This window comes from Chrysoperla carnea, chromosome 1, assembly GCF_905475395.1.
Source record: "Chrysoperla carnea chromosome 1, inChrCarn1.1, whole genome shotgun sequence".
Classification (NCBI taxonomy): Eukaryota; Metazoa; Arthropoda; class Insecta; order Neuroptera; family Chrysopidae; genus Chrysoperla; species Chrysoperla carnea.
Genome location: NC_058337.1, coordinates 66,303,399 through 66,323,874, shown reverse-complemented (window position 1 = coordinate 66,323,874; position 20,476 = coordinate 66,303,399). Strand labels below are relative to the sequence as shown.

At 28.9% G+C, this 20,476-nt stretch overlaps 2 protein-coding genes across 3 annotated transcripts; one reads left to right on the top strand and one right to left on the bottom strand.

Moving 5' to 3' along the window:
- Positions 1–5,827: 5,827 nt before the first annotated feature.
- Positions 5,828–11,436, bottom strand: LOC123305106 (akirin). Its single transcript, XM_044886723.1, has 4 exons — positions 11,070–11,436; positions 7,189–7,430; positions 6,971–7,127; positions 5,828–6,013 (listed from the first exon to the last, which is right to left on the bottom strand). Exons 1-4 carry the CDS (start codon positions 11,233–11,235, stop codon positions 6,003–6,005), a joined length of 576 nt encoding a protein of 191 aa, XP_044742658.1. The 5' UTR covers positions 11,236–11,436; the 3' UTR covers positions 5,828–6,002.
- A 1,526-nt stretch (positions 11,437–12,962) lies between these two features.
- On the top strand, positions 12,963–20,476 carry LOC123292241 (translocation protein SEC63 homolog). Of its 2 annotated transcripts, XM_044872941.1 has the most exons (8): positions 12,963–13,218; positions 13,364–14,073; positions 16,144–16,372; positions 17,213–17,358; positions 17,518–17,665; positions 18,105–18,524; positions 18,585–18,856; positions 19,594–20,476. In XM_044872941.1, exons 1-8 carry the CDS (start codon positions 13,095–13,097, stop codon positions 19,846–19,848), a joined length of 2,304 nt encoding a protein of 767 aa, XP_044728876.1. In that variant the 5' UTR covers positions 12,963–13,094; the 3' UTR covers positions 19,849–20,476. The 2 variants fall into 2 exon arrangements, with proteins under 2 accessions (XP_044728876.1, XP_044728792.1); XM_044872857.1 differs by having other exon boundaries at positions 12,964–13,218; positions 18,105–18,856.

Sequence of the window (20,476 nt, the reverse complement as noted above, 5' to 3'; positions counted from 1 at the left end):
TTTATTTAATATTAGCCCATTTTTTGAGGAAAATGATAAATAAATGACGCGCCAATATTATTATGATTTCATAACTAAAAATTATGGATCAATTTATTACATACAACGACATTTCAGCAATTGAGCAATCTAATTTATATAAGCAGTCTTTAACAAATGTACTTATTATTAAAACCTTCGACAAATGATTTTTCTTGTAAAAATATTTAACATACGAAAAATATATCAAAAGTAAATTGTTTATTACGAATATTTTAGAGCAGATCTTAAAAATAACAAAAAAAAAATGATGATATATAATGTGTGATTAAAACGCTTGTGAGCGCATTATTCGAGAAATAATTATATTGAAAATTTTTTAATTTAACATTTCTGATGATGATTATCTTTAAAAAAAAAATTATATTATAACTTTAAGTGGCTGCAGTATTAGGGAGTTACAAGTACTAACTATCAAATACAAAATTTATCACATTTAAATCATTTCATTCACTCTTGCGCTACGAATCTAACAAACCGAATTTTTCTTAAAAACTCTTGAACGAATAAATAAGCTATATTTTGATTCCAAGAAAAGGAAAAAAGAGGTGTTTCACAGATTGTTCAGTCCATCAATTTCCTAATAAATATGAAAAAGTTTGAACGCCTTTTGTTCAGCTTTTTTTTCGAATACTTTGATGATTACAGAGTTTCTGTGCCCTCAATGCCGTTGTATGCTAAAAAGATTGTCAAAATTAATAAAAAAATATATGGGTGGCTTATACAAATATTTAGCTTTGTTTTTCTGAGGATTTCATAAACTATAATTGGTGATAAATTAGGTTTAATTCCTCAAAAACCTGGGGTTCGTTTCAAATGCATGTAATGGAAAATATGTAATCGAATCCGATCAAGACATGCAAATAAAGAGTACTTATCATTTTTTATCGTATACAATTCTGATTGTACGTAAAATTTATCGTCCATTTGAAACGAGTTTAGTAATATTAAACAAAAGTTCCTCAAAGTTAATTATATATGAACGCTTGAACTGGAAACTTGTTTAGGCGCTAAATTAGAAATTTCAAGCACAATAGAACTAGTATATATTTTCTAGAATTATTTACTTAACTTAAAATTTTTCCAGGCGAATTTATTAGTAGTTCGGCAACACTGAGCTCAGACGGTATTGAGAGAGCTGTACTACTGAAGTTATGGGCCCGGAAAATTTTTAATTGCTCCCAGCTTGAAAATGGATGGTATTTCCTTTTTTCTTATTTTAATAGAAAGATAAAATCGATTCTTTGACACTGTAGACCCCAAAACTTAACAAAGCAGTTACACCACACTATGTCACTGTGGTATACCCTGTGTATATGTAATACATATCAAGGTGTACTAAGTTTAGTCCAAAGTTTGCAACGCTAAAAAATATTGGTGTCCATAAAATCACTTAAGAGTCTATTTCCGGTTGTCTATCTGTCCGTCTGTTAACACGATAACTCAAAACGAAAAGAGATATCAAGCTGAAATTTTTATGGTTACGTGCTCAGGGCGTAAAAGAGAGACTAAGTTCTTAAATGAGCAACATTTCATCTATACCGGGTATTTCAACAATTAATGAGTTAATTGTTTGTTTTCACTTGTTTTATTTCATTCTTTTGACCGATGGTAACCGACAAAACTAAGGACCCAAGCAATAGCTCCACAGAGTGTGTATTTTTCACATTTTTGTTATTTCGAGTGAATAGAGTACAAATAACAATATCCCCGCTCTTCTAAAAGCTGGAGACTTTTAAATGTGCTTAAACTTTATCAACAATTGAAGTTGTAAATCGTCTATCTATTGTCAAATGACGGACGACGGACGCTTCGAAAATATTGCTAACCTTCTTTAGGTGAGGTTATATACAATTAACATCAAATATCGTCACTGTAATTACAAAAGGTCTTATATCAAAACTTTAAGTTTTTATTATGTAATATATTATGAACTATTTTATTCAGTCCAGCAGTTGATCTGAGTTTTTCTGGGCGCTCGTGCAACAAAAAGAAGACGTAAATACCCATATAATAAAATGGTCGCATACGCTCATCACACGACAACGGCCATACGACTTTAAATTATAGAATATGCTTACGCCTACGTGCGATCCAGACTTGAACACTTAAGACCTAAGGACAGAGTTGGCTTTCCCAACTTCAGAAATTTTAACTAAATTTTATTCATTTTTCTATTCTGAATTTATATTCCAGTTGTTATTATAAATGGTGGCTGAGCAAATGATTATTCATTCTGCTTTTAATAAAAATACCACATTTGCAGACTCGGGATTTGCAGATTTTGCTAAAGAAAGTGCTAGAATGAAAATAGCGCGTTATACAGTTCATTCAATTGTTCATGTCTTCCGTTTATTAAAAAATTGCATAATAATTTTAAGTAGCCTTCGAAAATCACAGAAATAAATTTTTCGGAATTAGTATTCCATATATTTTATAAAAACAATTTTTTACCACTAATTAACTTTGAGTAATGTCTAAAACTACTACGCCCATCCTTTAAAACTATCCCCAAAATGAAACAAAGCTAACTTATTGGTAGGAAATTTTTTTTCAATTTATTGGACTTAATTATATAAATTTGTTTAGAAATAAATGTTCTTTGTTTTGTACTTATATCTAATTATATTTAAAATATAATTCCATAAATTAAGAAGAATACAAAGTATTATTACAAAGTTTATTTTCTTTTATTTGAAAATTTAAAAAATATATTTAAAGAGGGGAAAATTTTAAACAATTTACGTACTTGGTACGCACTCAATAATATACACTCGTATCGAAGCGTCTTATCGTACTGTCAACAAAAGTATCTCAATGTTTTGTGATTGTTTTTATCACTGTAGACGAAACACGACTCGTGGTAAGGTTCATTCAATTTCAATATTGATAAAATGGATTTATGTACGATGGTTGAAGTTCCAGACCATAATAAATATTCAATGTATATTTGAAAAGGGTATAAAGCCATCGTATATTTTTTGACCTTATTTGCAACTAGTCGAAAATCATTTTGAAAAAGTTAAGCAATATTCGAGGAGATTTGATTGCATTAATTTTATGAATGTTTTAAATTCTCTTTTGTTTGAGGAATAGTTATTATTATATATTATATTTAAACAACTAATCATTAAAAATAGTCCAGTAACTACTTTCCTGGCGTGTTAAGATGATTTGTAAGAAAAGTGCCTAAACTGAACTTTTACCACTCTTGTAGGCATAACCCTTAGGTATTCTAACAACACTAAGCAAGGGTGATATTTATAGAGCTACCCTTTTTAAGTTTTGTGTCTGGCAAATTTATAATTGCCCCATCTACTTCAAATTAATAAATATTTGCTTATTATTTTAATAAGATAAAAGACTTTCTTCCTACACTGTAAACTTTGATCCGACATTCAACAAGCCGGTGTGTCTGTAATCCCGACAGTTTAAAAATTTTAAGGTATCGAACTACGCCACTTTGTTGAGTGCCAGGCCAAAGTTAACAGTGCCGAGAATTCATCATATTCGAATAAGAAAAAAAGCAGATATTCCTCAATTTTAAGCTGGCGGAGCAATTTTATATTTGCCGGGCACATAACTTAAAAAAAGCAACTTTTTCAACATTGCCCTTGCTTAGAGTTATTAGATTGCCTAAGGACTTCGCCTATACATACTTTCAGTTTGTAGCAAATAAATCTAAAAAGTTTACGTTAGCTTTATACCTATTATCTTCGCAATTATTGCATTAAGATTTGATTGGTAAGTTAAATAGATTAATAAATGATTCAAATTTAAACCAAGTGGTGAAACTGAACCTTACAGCTATTTACAGGAATTTCTTATACAACAATTATACATAAAATTCAGTAATGAATGAGCCCCATTGTATTTAAACATTATAAACTTTTTCACCAAGTTGAAAAAAATTTTTTAATTATTATTACACTTAATTATTCAAAGATATGATACATATATTTTAATCCCTCTTTTTTTATATATCGAAAATAATCCTTAAATTCTTAACTAAATAATTTACTTACATAACTTTAATACGAAGTGAAAAAAATTAACAGAAAATGATTTTTATTGACAAAGCTGCAATTTTTATTTTATGTACTTACAAGAAAATTATAACAGACGTCGATCACACTTTATTCGCTATTAAAAATTTACAAATTCACTAATAATTGCATTTTATTAGTTATTTATCCATTATAATTTGCTTATATTTACAAATAATTGAGACAGGTGACAGATGAATACCCCCATAATACAGTAGGGCGAATTCATCGAGAGATCATTTTTTATGGGTGTGTTATGTGAAACGTGTAAGTAATAAAAAAAATAAATGAAAACCAAAAATCCTTTAAAAACACATTTTCTGTACAAAAATTTTTATCTTCCTATTGTCCTTATTTTAATTAACAAACAAAAATATTTTTAGCATGTCTTTCGTAATTACTTCAGTAAAATGGCGAGTATTCCATAGGAAATTGTAGCAATATATTTATATATTTAGTATATTTTGATTAAGCATTAGTTTTTTTTATTTATATTTTGGCTATGGTTAAAACTTAAACTTTGAGATCACTATTTAAAATTTAAATTCAAAATTGGTATACGAATATTTCGTCTTTTAAATAATTCAAAATACGAATACAAATTTAGAGTTATTAAAATTAAACACCCACATTTAAGCAATTAAAATTTTAATTTTAAATAGTGGTATCAAATTGAAGATTTTAAACACAGTATTGTTTTTTTTTTTTAACACAAATTATGTCTTTAGTAAAGGAATCGTCGCTTTTTCGACATTCTAAATAATTTAAACTCTTCGAATCCCTTCACTAAAGTGGAATAAACTATTGTCAAAATTAAAAAACAAAAAAGTTTCTTCGCTTAAATTATTCGTTTTTTATTTTTTTCTCACAAATGCGTAAATCAAATTGGGGTAATTTTCATACGTTTATCTCAAGTATAAAAAAATTAATATCAAAAACAGATTTTAAAAAATGCAAGCTCCTGGACGCGATTTCCGCAACAAGGAAAAACAAACTCTCAACTAACGGTCAAAAGAGTTCTTTACATATTTGGTTATTTTATATCTTCAGTAGTAATTGCGTATTGCATGCAATCGTCAAAAATTTTAGGAAATATACATAAAATGAATGGGGAGATTGACATTTTGTCTGATCTTATATAATAAAATGATATACATAATATACTTTGATTATACCCACAATGACACTATCTCAACTAATTTATTGCATGCAATGATGAATTTACACCTTATTTTAAAAATGATTGACGCATTTGTTTTCTCATAATTCAGTTATTTTAATGGACACACATGAATCTCCATAACTTAAATGAAAAATATCGTCACTAAATTAAATTTGTTTAATTTTTAAACACTAAATTCTATCGAGATTATTAATTACAAATAGATTTAATTAAATTTTAATTATATATGTGTATATATAATATTTATATATAAGTATTGAAGAAAACAGGATGTATTGAAAAAACAAAATGATTTTCGTGAAAATTTATGAGAAAATGTTTGTTATGTTGTCTGTATTATATGTTACGTGTGTAGTTTTTTTTTTTTTGTTTGTAGAGTTTAGTTACATTAATTTGATTTTCTAGGTTGCAAAAAAATAATATATATTTTATATAATATATTCGGAAGTTTACACAAATAATAAAAAAAAAATTATGATCTAAGGATCTAACAATATAATAATAATGAAATAATAATAATTAATAAAAGGAGGAGATATGGGATAGTTTTTTTTTTTTTTTTTTTGTGTTTAATTGGAAAATAATTAATGAATTAAGTGAATAAATGTAGGAAAAAATATTATATACCGATTACACACTAAACTTATTTTATGAAAAATTACATGACAAATAAGAGGGGAAAACAAACAGATGTATGCAGTATTTTAATTTGTGAAATATATCCAGATATTTTCTTATGATAAATCTGTAAAAAGAAATAAAATTTATTAATTATTGTCGACAAAATGCGTTAGGAAATTTTTTAAATTTTAATAGTATGAACTAATTTACTGTAATTAAAATTTATTAAAATTAAATGGAGCATTCCATATCGAAATATAATGATTTGAAACAACATCATTAGCAATCATGCATCCAGTTTTCAGTTTAGCAATAAATGCTAGTGAAAAAAATTAACATTAGAGAGTTGATGCCGTTTCTTTCCCTTGAGAAAACACTAGATATTTTTGGCCAATTTTTCGAAAATTTAAGCAAGTCAGATGACATGAATCTGACACTTATAAACCAATAGAAATGAATAATTCCATCTCACTACTTTTGAAGATGTACAAAATGAAAGGTTTGTAACTAGATGTTAAGACAATCCTTGGTTAAATATGCACACTTTGTGCCACAAAAATTCACGTGTTATACCATTCTAAGTGTTATTCGCACCGTGCACGAGTTTTATTTAAAATATTTCTAAGTAGTAAGTCTATAGTTTGTATTGGAAATATATTATTATTTTCTAACTTCATAAGTTATTAATTTACATTTAAAAAATATTATTTATGCAAATTCGCTCTTTTAACAATTTCTAATGCAACAAAGGTTCATTAATTGTGATTTTTCAATAATTTTAATTGAAAATTAGTCATAATTTAAAAAAAACGAACGATTTATTGCAAATTTAAAAGATGGCATGGCGCTGCTATCGATTCAGTTGCACACTCCACGTATTGTACGTATTTAGTATATGTAATCTCTATTCCAATCTAATCCAAATTATTACTTCGTACAAAGAAATAATTACTTCGTCATAATTTTTCTCAAAGGAAATTCATGTATCCCAAAAATTGATACATTACTCTGACAGATATAAATCCGTTTATAAATGTACGAACAAATATTTTTTCTGCATATAAAAATAATTAATACTTACAACTAGGCGCTGCATCAAAACGTCTCTGTAACTGATCATAGGTAAATTTAACGAACGCATCATATTGCTCAGCCAATTTAGTATGTAATACTTGATCGTATTGTTCACGTAGTTCAGTCTCACGCTCACGAACCATACGTTCGCATATCATATTCACCTAAACAAAGTACAAACAGAATCAATAAACATGAAAAAATCTAAAAGAAAAACAAATATACCTGTGAAAAAGTAAATAATGCTCGTTCAGCTCGTGATACATTTAATGGTGTTGGCGATTCAGCACCCGAACTATTACCCCCATCTGATCCACTATCTTGCATACGTTCCTCTAATGCAGCATTACTATATCCACGATTATTATGTGAGGATGATGATTCTCCACCTTCTGGGAATACATATGTTAATTGTTTACGACGATGTAAACGGCGAATTTCGTCACGAATATTTGCTGCCATTTTTTCTAAAAAGAAGATTTTTTGTATTATTTACTTTGTCTATAACTTTTAATACTTTTTTATCCAACGAACGTAACTTTGAAAGCGTACAAGCGGGGTAAATATTTTGCAATAAGCTGTGAGTAAGGTCTAGTACGATCCTTAAGGTACACACGAATAACTTCCCAGTACGAGAGTTATATAAAAACTCGACCGATTGTTATGAAATTCACAATAACTTACCCATTACAATAGCTTTCTATACTGGGAACTTAAAAAATCAAAATTTGTTTCTAATAGCTTATGCATTTATTTGTAGAATATGTTTTTATGCATTCTCGTGTGACCTTTTTCGATCAAGTTTGATACCAAACGCACTGATACCAAATTTGGCATTTTCGCACTTTCAAACTTTTTTTTAAACATTTAAATAAAAACTTATCGTTACACTCTAACGGATTCTCGTTTTTATACCAGGTATATATGTAATATATCAAGGTATACTAAGTTTAGTCCCAAGTTTGTAACGTTTAAAACCGTCCCATCACCGACCCATCTTATAAACCGTTAGAGATAGAACAAAAGTTTAAATGTGAAAAATGTTACTTATGAAAAAATTAACAACTTTTGTTTGAAACTTTTCTTTCGTAAACATCACTGCGTACAATGTGGGTGTAAATTGTATAGTATGAATTATATGGGAATATCATTTATATATGCGTGACATGTATGTATGTGTAATGTGACAGTGTAATCAACACTGTCTTTACATGGCATTTCAACAATTAACTCAGTCAATTGTTTGTTTTCACTTGTTTAGATTGAATTATGTATTGTTTAAGCAAATTCAAAAGTATTTAATTTTCTTTGACAGTGCGTTAGCCAAAAAAGATCATCCGAGATTGCGTAACGTAGCTTTTCTCAACTTCCTTCAGCCAATACAAAATTAAATACTTTCAAGTTTAAGCTTTCGAATAAGCAGTACAAGTTTTCAAACTGACTTTTTTCGGAGATACAGCCGTTTGAAGTTGGGGAAATAATTTTTTGAAAATGAATTATTTTTTCATGGTTAGTGTACTATATAAATTGTCTAAGGCTAGGCCAAAGAAAAAACACAAAGAGAAGTTTTATTGTGGGTTTCCATAACCTATTTATTTAAACACAACAAAAACAATCTGCTGAATAGTGTAAACATTATGTTTAAGTTTCTTGAAACATAAACCTAATGCTTCCCTTTGCTGCTTTCGATGTGGACTTATAAGCCATGTAAAGCTAGCATCACAAAATAAAAAAAAAATTTCGATTGTCCATGTTTGCTCATAAAAAAATTTTGATTGTCCGTGTTTTGATCTTTCGTTTAGTTTATTTTTAAAAAACAAATTCTCGGGTGCCAGGTTTACGCTAGCACCACATTATTCGTTTTTTGCCAATATTTTTATTGCAATCGATTGTCCACCGTATGACTATGATTTCCCAAAATAATTTCGTTTGCCCACACTTAGTTTTTGAATTTTAAAAAATGTTTTCCGGGTGCCAGGTTTACACTACTGTAAAAGTGTAATTTTGATTTTCCATGGCTAACAATTCTTTGGAAATGTTGAGTTCGATTGCTAAAGAATGATTGCCCATGCGTCAAATATATAAATTACAATATCATTTGCAAATGTAGCTTATGTTTGTGTCATCGACTGGTAGATCCGCGGTATAAATTAAATAATGTGGTGCTAGCGTCAATCTGGCACTCGCGAATTTGTTTTTTTTTTTTAAATAAACCAAATGAAAGATGGACAATAAAAATTTTTTTTGTGTGTATCACATTTCATTGGTTCGATTGAATATGGTCGTTCTGAATCTTATTTTACTAATTGTTATTTAACTACAAAAAAATTTATGGATTGGACGCATGAACAATCATTTTTTAGCAATCGAACTCAACATTTCTAAAGAATTGTTAGCCATGAAAAATTTTGATGAGTTTTTTTTTCAAAATGGTTCATTTTGCTTATTATTTAAAATCAGAAACATTCCAGAGGGGGGAATTAATCTGGAGAGAGAAAAGGCAATATCCCAACAGATATATCTAACATAGCTTATTTCAATTTTTCACCTGGCGTACGAAGGGTTAAATCTATATTTATGTCATCAATCTATTGAATTTTATAACTTTTTTAAAATTTGAACTTTAAGTTGAAGAATTTTAATCTTTTCATATTTTGTTGATTTTTGAATTATTTATATGAACTCTGTTTCAAAAAAATTTATATTTTGCTGTCATACGCTGTAAAAAACCCTTTAAATTTGTTAGAAGGCTGTAAATTTTCGATTGTAAACTAAAATAAACAACGACTTTACAAAATCACGAAAACTAAATTTGGAGTTGAAAATGTTCAGCTTGATCCGAACCAATGCTTCAGCTAGGATTAAATAAATACAAGAAATGCATATTTTCCCATCCATTTCAATTAAATAGGTAGGGTATGTCTTTATTAAATATGTATTCCTTTGTAATTATGAATAAACGTTAAGGGAGCTAATAGCATATGCTGCCATAATTACCCAGAAATACCTACTCTATATTTCTGTTACCAGTCATATTTTGAATAAGAGTCTATGGTCAATACTAACTAATTTATAACGACAACTTAATTAATGACGATTCAAGTTTTTTTTGTTTTCTAATCTTAGGCCTATCTAAATTCTTATGTTATCATAGTAGGTACAATAAGTAATTTTTTTAGAGGGTCGTATGCATTTTTTGTTTTACAAGTGTTACTTTTGTTTACCTCCGATTAGAATAGGTTTATCATGAAAAGAATAAAGCTATATTGATTGATATAATTTTACTATTTTAGTAGTGCAAACTTAAATAATATTTTCTTGAAAATTATACATTTCCTAAATGTCTTCTTGATTTATTTCGCCAATTTCTAAAAGAATCCATCATCGAAATGAAAAAATCATAATGGATAAACTTAAGTTTTCAACAATTATCTTAATAGTTGTTAATAGAAACCTATATTTTGTATTATGGTTTTAATTGAATGTGTTCAGTCAAGAATAAAATTTATTGATAAGTAAATGCCTTGGGAGTTTTGTAGAGTAGGCCACAACAGCTACCCATATTGTTTTTAATAGAAATTCCACTAAAGTAAAAACAATGGAAATTTTAAAAAAAAAACTGATCCAAAAAATTAATCATTAATATTACATTACATTTTTATTACGTAAATGAATGAGAATTAGAAATCAGGTCAAGTATAAAATTGTCATTACTTAACATTAAAATTAAATTAATCTACAAAATTTTAAGAATGATGTATAAAACTAAAATTTTTAGAAACAATAAATTTAAAAAAAAAAAAAAATTATTTTCGAATGAGTAATTGGAACGAATTTAATGAAACTACGAAAGAGGCCATTAATTATTATGACACAAGATATGACAACAAAAAACAGCTGATCAATCATAATTGAACAATACCTAATATTTTAAAAAAATCTACAAAATTAACATAAAACGATAATAAATATTTCATGAAAGACCTCATTCGATCTTGTATGCAAAAGATTTTTTTGGTATATTCGTTACACAAACACATATACAAAAAAAAATTAAATATGATAAAAAAAGTGGGGATTCAAGATAATAAATTATAATATCCTACCGGGAGTAAGTTGGGGCGTAACAGCTTCTGTAAATGGGGACGGCTCTTTCAGTCTCGGCGATGAACTTTGTTGTGGGCTTTGACAAAGTGGAGCACATCGTCGTCTTTTACTTGGTCTTAACGTTTGATCCCAATCTAAATGCCTTTTCAGTGTGGCACACGCCATTTTTAATTTTGGTATATAAGTACACAAAATATAATTCCTTTATGAAAATTCACACACAAATGTCACAGACCACTTAAATATTTATTTAATATATTTTTTGATTATTTAAAATAATATTTTCTGTTGTTTTTTTATAATATTGTACACTCTTTATGTATGATATTTTTGGATAAAATTGTTTGTTTGATCAATATGGCGAACAAATAACTGATTATCATTAGGTCGCGTAACCGACTGATGAAGAAACAACAAAAAAGACAGTCGATCTGAAACACTTTTAGAAATACAACTCAAATTATAATCCAATGTATCTATTTCTGTCTATTTTGTGTGTGTTAATAAGAGAGCGATATATACAAACAATGAATATCGTATAACATTTCCATAAAGAAACACACAAAATTTGCCACAGCTTTGCAAACGCTTAAAAATCAAATATCCCTAATATCAAATTTATTAATTTGTCATAAATGTATTTTATCATCACCTTAATTTTATATAGTTTGGATTTATTAAATGTTCAGACATTGGATTTTGATGATTTAAGTTAGTTTAAACGATTTTAGTCACATTTAATTTGCATCATTCACAATTTTTTAATATTCGTATTGAATTTTTTGTTTATACAATTGTTCTAAAAAGACCTTGCTCACTGAATGTAATTCTATTTTCGATCAGTGTTGCCAGATTTGATATATTTTCCTTATAAATTGTTCAAAAATATTAATGAAAAAAAGACAATTCATTAAAATTTATAAATGTATGATCATTTTCAAATTATAAAAAAATTTGGATCACATAAAAAACATTTTCAATGAATTTCATTTTTGAGAGAGGGGGGGGGAGAAATGGATGTTTTTAGTTTTCTCCTTATATAAAGTTTTCTTTATCCAAAAGACACAACAATAAAACTAATCTATAAAATAAATGTAATATTTTTCTCAAATAAAATACCAATTTAAAAAATTTCAATCATGCTTTGGTTTGAAGATAATGAAGTTTCAATATACTACGGAAATCAGATTCAATAACCCAAGGCAATGAAGTGCCGGATAGCAAAGGAGTATTCTTTCTCTTATAACAATCCATGCAAGTCTGGAAAACATGAATCGATTTTTACTTATCGCATGTTGAAATATACCGATCCGTGGTGTTACCTTTATAACAGGCACGAGGTCCAATATCCCATTCATAGGCCTTTTTCATCGATTTGATTTTGTTTTGGACAGTTGTCAAAAAATATTCAAGCAAAGAAAATCAAAGATACAAAATAGGTGATGTATTTACTTGATTGACATCTGTCCGAAACAAGAAAGAAACATTTTTTAAATGAAAAGCCTTAACAGAGAATATATCGGTTTACTGATAAGGTCTCTGGCCTTAATGACTCCAATCTTCTAGGATCATTATTGTATTCGTGTTCGGAAAACATTATTTCCTAATTCCTTGTATTCAAAGCTTGTATTCTGTTGAATAGATTTCATAGTAATGCAACAAACATCTAACTGCAGCCATAAATTTTTTGGCATTCTGATCGTTTTGTAATTAATTCCAGAAATGTTGGAATATTTCCTGCACAAATTCGATATTTAAAATTTTACCCTACACTCTGTCTATCCCATTTGAATCATTTTTAAAATTTATAAATATAGCCCTAAACTTCTTTGTTTTTACAAAATTTATGTTTGGAAATCAAAAATTTGACATCACTGTATTAAGAAACGTAACCTGGTTGGTAACTCAATGCAACCGGTGAATGACGTAGTGGAACGTGCTGTAATTTTTATATTGACACGTTGATTTAATTTTGAAAATTAATGAAAACCTGAATGAAATTTCTTATAAAATAATTAAAAAATATGGGTGGACAAAAATTCCAGTACGATGAAAGTGGCGGAACTTTTTTCTATTTTTTATTATCGTTTTTGGCGTTAATTTTAATTCCTGCAACCTATTTTTATTGGCCACGTAAACGTCAAGAAGGTATCAAAATATGTTTTAAAATTTTTTCACTTTTTTTTTTTTTTTAAATGCCTAACTAATATATGTATATAATATACAGCCATAAAATGATTTTTGAAAAATATTATTTGAAACATAACCTCAAATCAGTAATGTTTTTTTTAAGATCCCGAAAAAGAGCGAAAAGGTTGCCAGTGCGATGGGTGTGTACAGAAAAAACAAATTTTATCGCAATCCGAACCATGGAAAGGTACAAAAGAATTCCTTACAAAAGTTGCAATTGTCGGTGGTTGGGTGTTGTTAGCATTTCTAGCATACAAAGTATCCCAATTTGATTATGAGCTAGCAAATTTCGATCCATATGAAATTTTGGGTATACCAGTGGGAAGTTCTGTGGCAGAAGTGAAAAAGAGCTATAAAAAATTATCAATAATTCTCCATCCTGATAAAAAAACTGGAGATGAAAAAGCATTTATGAAATTAACAAAAGCGTATCAGGCGTTAACGGACGATGAGGCACGCCGTAACTGGGAGAAATATGGTAATCCAGATGGGCCAGGTGCAATGAGCTTTGGTATTGCATTACCTGCTTGGATTGTCGAAAAAGAAAACACAGTGTGGGTGTTAGGGTTGTATGCGTTAGTATTCATGGTTGCATTACCTACAGTTGTGGGTACCTGGTGGTATCGTAGTATCCGATTTTCTGGTGATCAAGTGCTTTTAGATACAACACAGTTGTATTATTATTTCTTCCATAAAACTCCCAGTATGATGTTAAAACGTGTAATTATGATTTTGGCAGCGAGTTTAGAGTTTGATAAACGGCATAATTCACAAATTGTTGAAAGGTTAAGTGATAATGAAGAAGTTCCACATGTAAGTTAATAAATTTGATTATTTTTCTGTTAAACTTGGTTTAAATTTTTCAATAACTATCAGAGAAATAAAAATTATGCATGTTGTTAGGTCAGAATGTATATTCAAATTTCTTTATGGACCTATAGTTCGGACTTTTGGTCATTTGAAAATCAACTTTAAAATGTCTCACGCAAAATTTCGCGAGACTAAGTACTGCATAGTTTTTATTAACTCATATCGTCTGTATGAGTCGACTATTCTTCGTTTGGTAAGAAATTTTAAATCAACTTGTTGAATAAATAATTAGAAAACAAGCGAACGTCGTCGAAAAAAGAGGTTTGTTTTAGTTCCCTTAAAAGCAAGTATAAACAAAGCCATTGATGTTGATATGGAACCAACTATTATTTAAAGTTACTTAATTTAAGTTTAATAAAGTTACATCATTCTTAATAGATAACGTTTTATAGATAAACAAGGCAGTCGTTTTTTGTTTTCCTTCTAGGCGGTCGTCCAATGGCATGAGTAACATACAGACTTTTATACAGTGTGTCGCATTTAAGATGAAGATACCCTCATATTTCCGTTATTTATAGGAATATCAATTTGAAAATTTGCACAGTCATACAGGGTGATGGGTCACATTTTTTAAGATACTTAACCGAAATCAGAATTTTGAATTCAGCCTACTTCATATTGACAAATAGGGCCGATTCTTAAAATTTTTCTACCGTCAGAAATGATTAGAGATATCAAAAAATAAACTATTAGAAAAAGTTGCTTTGAATATTTTTTTATACCCATACACCGATTTTCATGAAAAAATTTGCATTTTTAATTTTTTTCTTTATTATTTTGGTCTCTACTCAAAATTATTACATGTTTATTAAAATATTTGAACACATACCACCACTAAATTATCAATTAGTCCAGTTTTTGCATTCCGTAGCAAACTAGTTATAAAAGTTTATTTTTTAGTTTTATAACTAATGTGTTATGGAATGTCAAAACTGGACAAATTGATAATTTAATAGTATTATGTATTCAAATACTTCAATAAAATTGTAATAATCATGAGTGTGGACCAAAATAATGGAAAAATTAAAAATTTGCCATGAAAATCGATATATGGATATAAAAAAATATTCTAAACAACTTTTTTAAATAATTTTTTTCGATATCTGTAACCATCGCTGACGCTAGGCCAAATTTTAAGAATCGGCCATATTTGTCAATTTCTAGTAAGCTGAGTTTAAAGTTTAGATTTCGGTTTAGTATCTTAAAAAATGTGACCCATCATCCTGTATGACTGTGCAAAATTTCAAATCGATATTCCTATGAATAACGAAAATATAAGGGTGTCTTCATCTAAATCCGATACGCTGTATGTATATTAGAATATATATATCAAACACGTATAATTTATATGTCCTTATATACAAAAAAAAAAAATGGTATAATTTCTTTGCTTGAATAAATTAATACAAGCTTTTACAGAAATAAAATTATTGCCTCAAAAAATATATTACCTTAAGACGGTTCTTCACTCATTTTTCAAGCTCGTGAAATCATTATTTGACTGGCGTGAAACATGCAACTTTAACCATTCTTTTCTGGAAAATCGCTTTTCTTTATAAATATTTTTTTCCACCAATGAATATTTAAGAGAAGTCTTAAAAAAAGTATAAAGTTTCACGCCATTGAAAAATGAGTGAAGAAGCCTTAAATTTAATTTAATTCATTATATTTAAAAAATATTATTTTCTTGTTAAATCTATTAGACTAAAATCACATGATATGTCAATAATACGTTTCACGTGTGTGTTTTTGAGTAATGTGTTAAGTAAAGCTGTACAAAATAACGTCAATTTCAAAACAACGTCAACGCACCTTCGAAAACGTTATTTAACACTAGCTTTATTCTATAGAGTTTACGTAATGGGTGCATTTTTTAATATTTTTATCCGCAGGCAAAGGATAAAAATTATTGAAAAATGCCTGTTGCGCAAATCATGACGTCAAATTGACGATTTCGAGAGTTTATGTATGTTAATATGCAAGTCGTTTGACAATTTTTTCTATTCTTTACAGTTAATAAAACAATTACCAAATTTAAGTGAAAAAAATCGTGAGAGACCGTTATGTTATATGTATTCAATAAAAACCAGAGCAATAATTCATGCACATTTATCACGTATTTCATTAAATCCACTGACGCTGGAAAAAGACAGGCAATATATTGTTAAAAAGTGTCCTTATTTAATTCAAGAGCAAGTGAATTGTGTCAATCAATTAATTTTGTTAGCGTATGCTGGACGATGTAAGTATTTATATTCTCAATTAAAATAGTTTGGTATTTGCAACCTAGTAGTGTGTATAGTAAATTGTGTATTTACCTTTCTACATATTGGTACAGAAATCACAGGCGACCGACCATTCTCATGCTAGCAGGCTCGTACTCTGGAATCATCCAATGGGGGGGGGGGGTTGCTTCTAATTTTCGTTCAAAAGACAATAAAAACAAGAAACTGTTTTTTTCGAATAAGAAAACATTTTATTATGTCTAAATGTGATATTCAGTCACTAATATTCAAAAAGTTAATTCTGCGAGGCACAGAAAAAACTGTTTCAAAAGTCTGAGGCAAAAAGGTTAACCAATCTATAAACATTGCCGATCAGAGGCATATTTACAGACCACGCTAAGTTGAAAAGGAGCGTTCATTCGTCGTGTTATCGCAGATTATTTTCAAATCTTACAAAAACGCTTTATTTAAATGGTTACATTTATAGGACTACATTGTTCAAATTTACGTAGAGAGATTCTCAATGAGGAGGATAAAAATCACTGGTACACGTGCGCATGAGCTTGCGTTCCAGTAATTTACTGTTTCATTACTCTCCACGCCAAAATGATCTGATATCCTAAAATTCCATGTCCTGAGTACAACTCAACAAAGCGAAAATTTTCTTTGTCTTACCAAAAACGTTTTTTCTATATTTAAATACATAAATTTTCATTCGAGGTTGATCTTTATTCTTGGCTTATTTATCTATTTACGCCTCTTTCAATCATTCGCAATACTTTTTCACAAGATTATAGATACCAAACTACTCAAATCATAAATATTTGAAATATTAATTTTGATTTGACTTATTACAGTACCTCGTTTGCCATCTATTGAAACAATTGAAAATTGTATGAAATTATGTCCGATGATTGTTCAAGCATTATGGGAATTTAAAAACCCGCTATTACAATTACCACATGTTACGGATGATAATTTGAAATATTTTATGAGTAAAAAGGTATTTTGTCAATTTTTGCATTTTTAAGTCCACAGATCAATGATTCATTTCAGTACTGAAAATTTCTTTCCATTTGTGAATTTTTCATGTTCTTGTTCTGTGGGTTATTATTATTATTATTATTATTATTTTTTTAAATTTAACTTTTCAATATTGCAGCGTCAAGTAAAAACACTTCAACAACTGGCGCAACTAAAAAACGAGGATCGTAAAGCATTATTCCGCCATTTATCCGAAGAGCAATACGAAAATGTACTTAAAGTTTTAGGTCAAATGCCGTATGTTGACTTTAAGATTCAACATGAAGGTAAATTCACTACTTATAATATAAACTGATAAAAAACAAAACAAAAAAAGAAACCAGTTACTAACATTCAGAGTAGGTAAATAGTAAATGCTTTTAAAAATTGATTTTATTTTGCAATTGGAATTTTTATGTAAACTTGTCTGCTTATAATATTTTGTCTCTTAATGCATCAAACACCTGTGTTAAACAAATGTATAAATTTTTGTAAGAATTTTGATAAAATGTTTCAAAAATGTTTGCTTACTAGTGAAACTTAAAAAAAAATTAGCAGTATATTTCAAATATGCCCTTAAGTTTTATTTAAATATGGAAGCATTTTAGTTCAAATTTTTGAAGGTAGCTCTTCTGCAAGTTAAAAATAATTATTCTCAAACATTTTGTATATCAACAACTTCATTTCTTGTCGACTTTTTTCATCTATAATATTTTCTTATTTTAGTATGTGACGATGAAAATCCAAATGTCGTAACAGCCGGTGCAATAGTTACAGTCACAGTTTCATTAAAACGTCACGATATGAAAACATTATTCGGTGATTCAACCATAGCTGAATCACAACCAATTCGCGGAGACGAAGAACATACCAAAGATGAAATATCTGAAGTTAATGGAGGAGGGGATACTGCAAGCACAACAGAAACAAAACCAAATGTGAAAAAACCAGCATGGATTAAACAAAAACGTGGTGGCGGAGGTAAAAAGAGTAATAAGAGGCCTAACAAACAAAATCGTGTCAATAAAGAACGTTCAACTACAACAGCTAAAATTGAAGAATCGCCTAAGGTCGACGATGCAACACCTAAATCAAAGAAACTGACTAAGGAGTCATTGAATTTACAAGAATCAGATGATAGTGATGGTGCGGGAACAGACGGAGAAGATGAAACACCCGAAGTAACCACTCAACATTCATCTGAAGATGAAGATTCTGATTCTGGAGGTGGTAATAATAAGAAAGTTTCATCATTAGATGATGATCAAGAATGGGAAAAATTCCAACAGAAATTACAAAAACGTGATAAAGGTCTAGAAGGAAGATCAAAAGTATCACATTCTGTACATTGTCCATATTTTCCAGAAGACAAACAAGAATATTGGTGGACATATATTTGTGATAGAAAGAGTAAAACATTGTTAACAGCTCCACATCATATCACAAATCTAGTAGATTACGAAGAAGTGCAATTAAAGGTAATTATTTTTATCACCATCAAAAAAAGTTGACGTTATTATTTTAATTTTATTTTATCTTCTGCTCTGTTTGTGTATTTCACGGTTTTCTATAAACTGTCAAACAAATAGTCTCTTTAAAAGTGATTATAATTGAGGAGGGAGTGATGTAGTTTTAAACATATGCAATAATACACGTTTATGGGGCGTATATTTTAAGGTACCTCACATAATATGGTGAGTGAAAAAACTGATCAAGTGCGAGGTGAACTAGCAAGGAGAGAGTTTTGTTATGACTACATCACTACATGCACTACATCAGCACATCTTATTAAATTAATTTTTGTTGTGATGGAGGGAATCGAATCCACTACCCTAGGCATACCGCGTACGGAATTGATTACACTTGAATCAACAGAGCTATTAAAGCCAACGCCTATTCAAAAAAATTTCAAATAAATTTAATAACGCTCTCGAAGCCATATATTAAATTATATGATTTAACTTTAATCTTTCACTTTTCTCAAACCCCGCGTTTTTAGGACTTTGTGTCCGTAGATTAGATGCTTTTGATCAGCAAATCAAAAAACCATCAGAATCCATTCTTTTCGAAATTTTGAATAAAATCCAAATTACATATTAAAGCTGTGAAGTCCTTTCATTTTTTGCCACCTGCACATGGTGCCTAAACTATAAAATTTTTATAAACAACACTTGTATATTTAGACACTTCTATTATTAATATTGTTTTTTAATAGTTCACAGCTCCAAGATGGCCTGGGGTATACACATTCACAGTATGTTTACGTAGTGATTCATATATTGGTTTAGATCAACAACAAGAATTGCGATTAGATATTAAAGAAGCACCAGCGATACCCACAGAACATCCACAATGGGATATTAGTGAGAGTGAGGATGAAGGTAATGGTGCAACTGCTAACGGTGGTGCAGACGATGACGAACTATCAGAGTTTGCAACCGATGATGAAATTGAAGAGGATGATGAATGAGAGAAAAAGCAAACATGTTGAAGTGTACAAATAATGGTTTTTTAGAAACAAATTATTATGTGGAAAAATGTGGAACTGCGTTCGTTTTCTTTTATTTTGTGTGGTTGTGAACAAATTAGTGAGGAAGGGATTAAACCAATAATAATCTAACAACATTTAGTGGCAATTTTATGGGGGTAACTAAATAGTATACGTAAAATAGTTTGGTATGCGTTTAATTCTGGCAGAATAACATTTATTTATAGATTTAAAAGTTTTCCCAGTTTGGCATTGAAAATAAAAAAATGAACGCAGAGTTAAACTGAAAATATATGTTAATTGGTAGGGTCTTAAAAACATGTAATTTTAGAAAATAATTTGTTATATAAATGACTATTTTAAAATTACAAGATTCTTTCAAACGAGAAAGTTATAGTTGCAAAGTAAATAGGTACCATACATATTATTTCAATATCTTAATTAAAATGTTACCCAATTCGCAAAAGATTTTTTTTGTCAAGTCTGAAATTCCATATTGCCTTACTCATTATCATTATTTTTCGACCAGTATAATTAATTCCCACCCTATATAGCTATTATTAAGAACAAATATAATAATGTTCTCTTTTTCATTTAATCTTTGATAAAT

Excerpts from the sequence above, each read along its gene's own strand:
- LOC123305106 (XM_044886723.1), bottom strand. The coding sequence starts at position 11,235 with ATGGCGTGTGCCACACTGAAAAGGCATTTAGATTGGGATCAAACGTTA. Across the intron at positions 7,431-11,069 it reads TACGCCCCAACTTACTCCCG|AAAAAATGGCAGCAAATATT; the intron begins GTAGGATATTAT and ends TCTTCTTTTTAG. Across the intron at positions 7,128-7,188 it reads CATTATTTACTTTTTCACAG|GTGAATATGATATGCGAACG; the intron begins GTATATTTGTTT and ends TACTTTGTTTAG.
- LOC123292241 (XM_044872857.1), top strand. The coding sequence starts at position 13,095 with ATGGGTGGACAAAAATTCCAGTACGATGAAAGTGGCGGAACTTTTTTC. Across the intron at positions 14,074-16,143 it reads ATAATGAAGAAGTTCCACAT|TTAATAAAACAATTACCAAA; the intron begins GTAAGTTAATAA and ends TATTCTTTACAG. Across the intron at positions 18,857-19,593 it reads ACGAAGAAGTGCAATTAAAG|TTCACAGCTCCAAGATGGCC; the intron begins GTAATTATTTTT and ends GTTTTTTAATAG.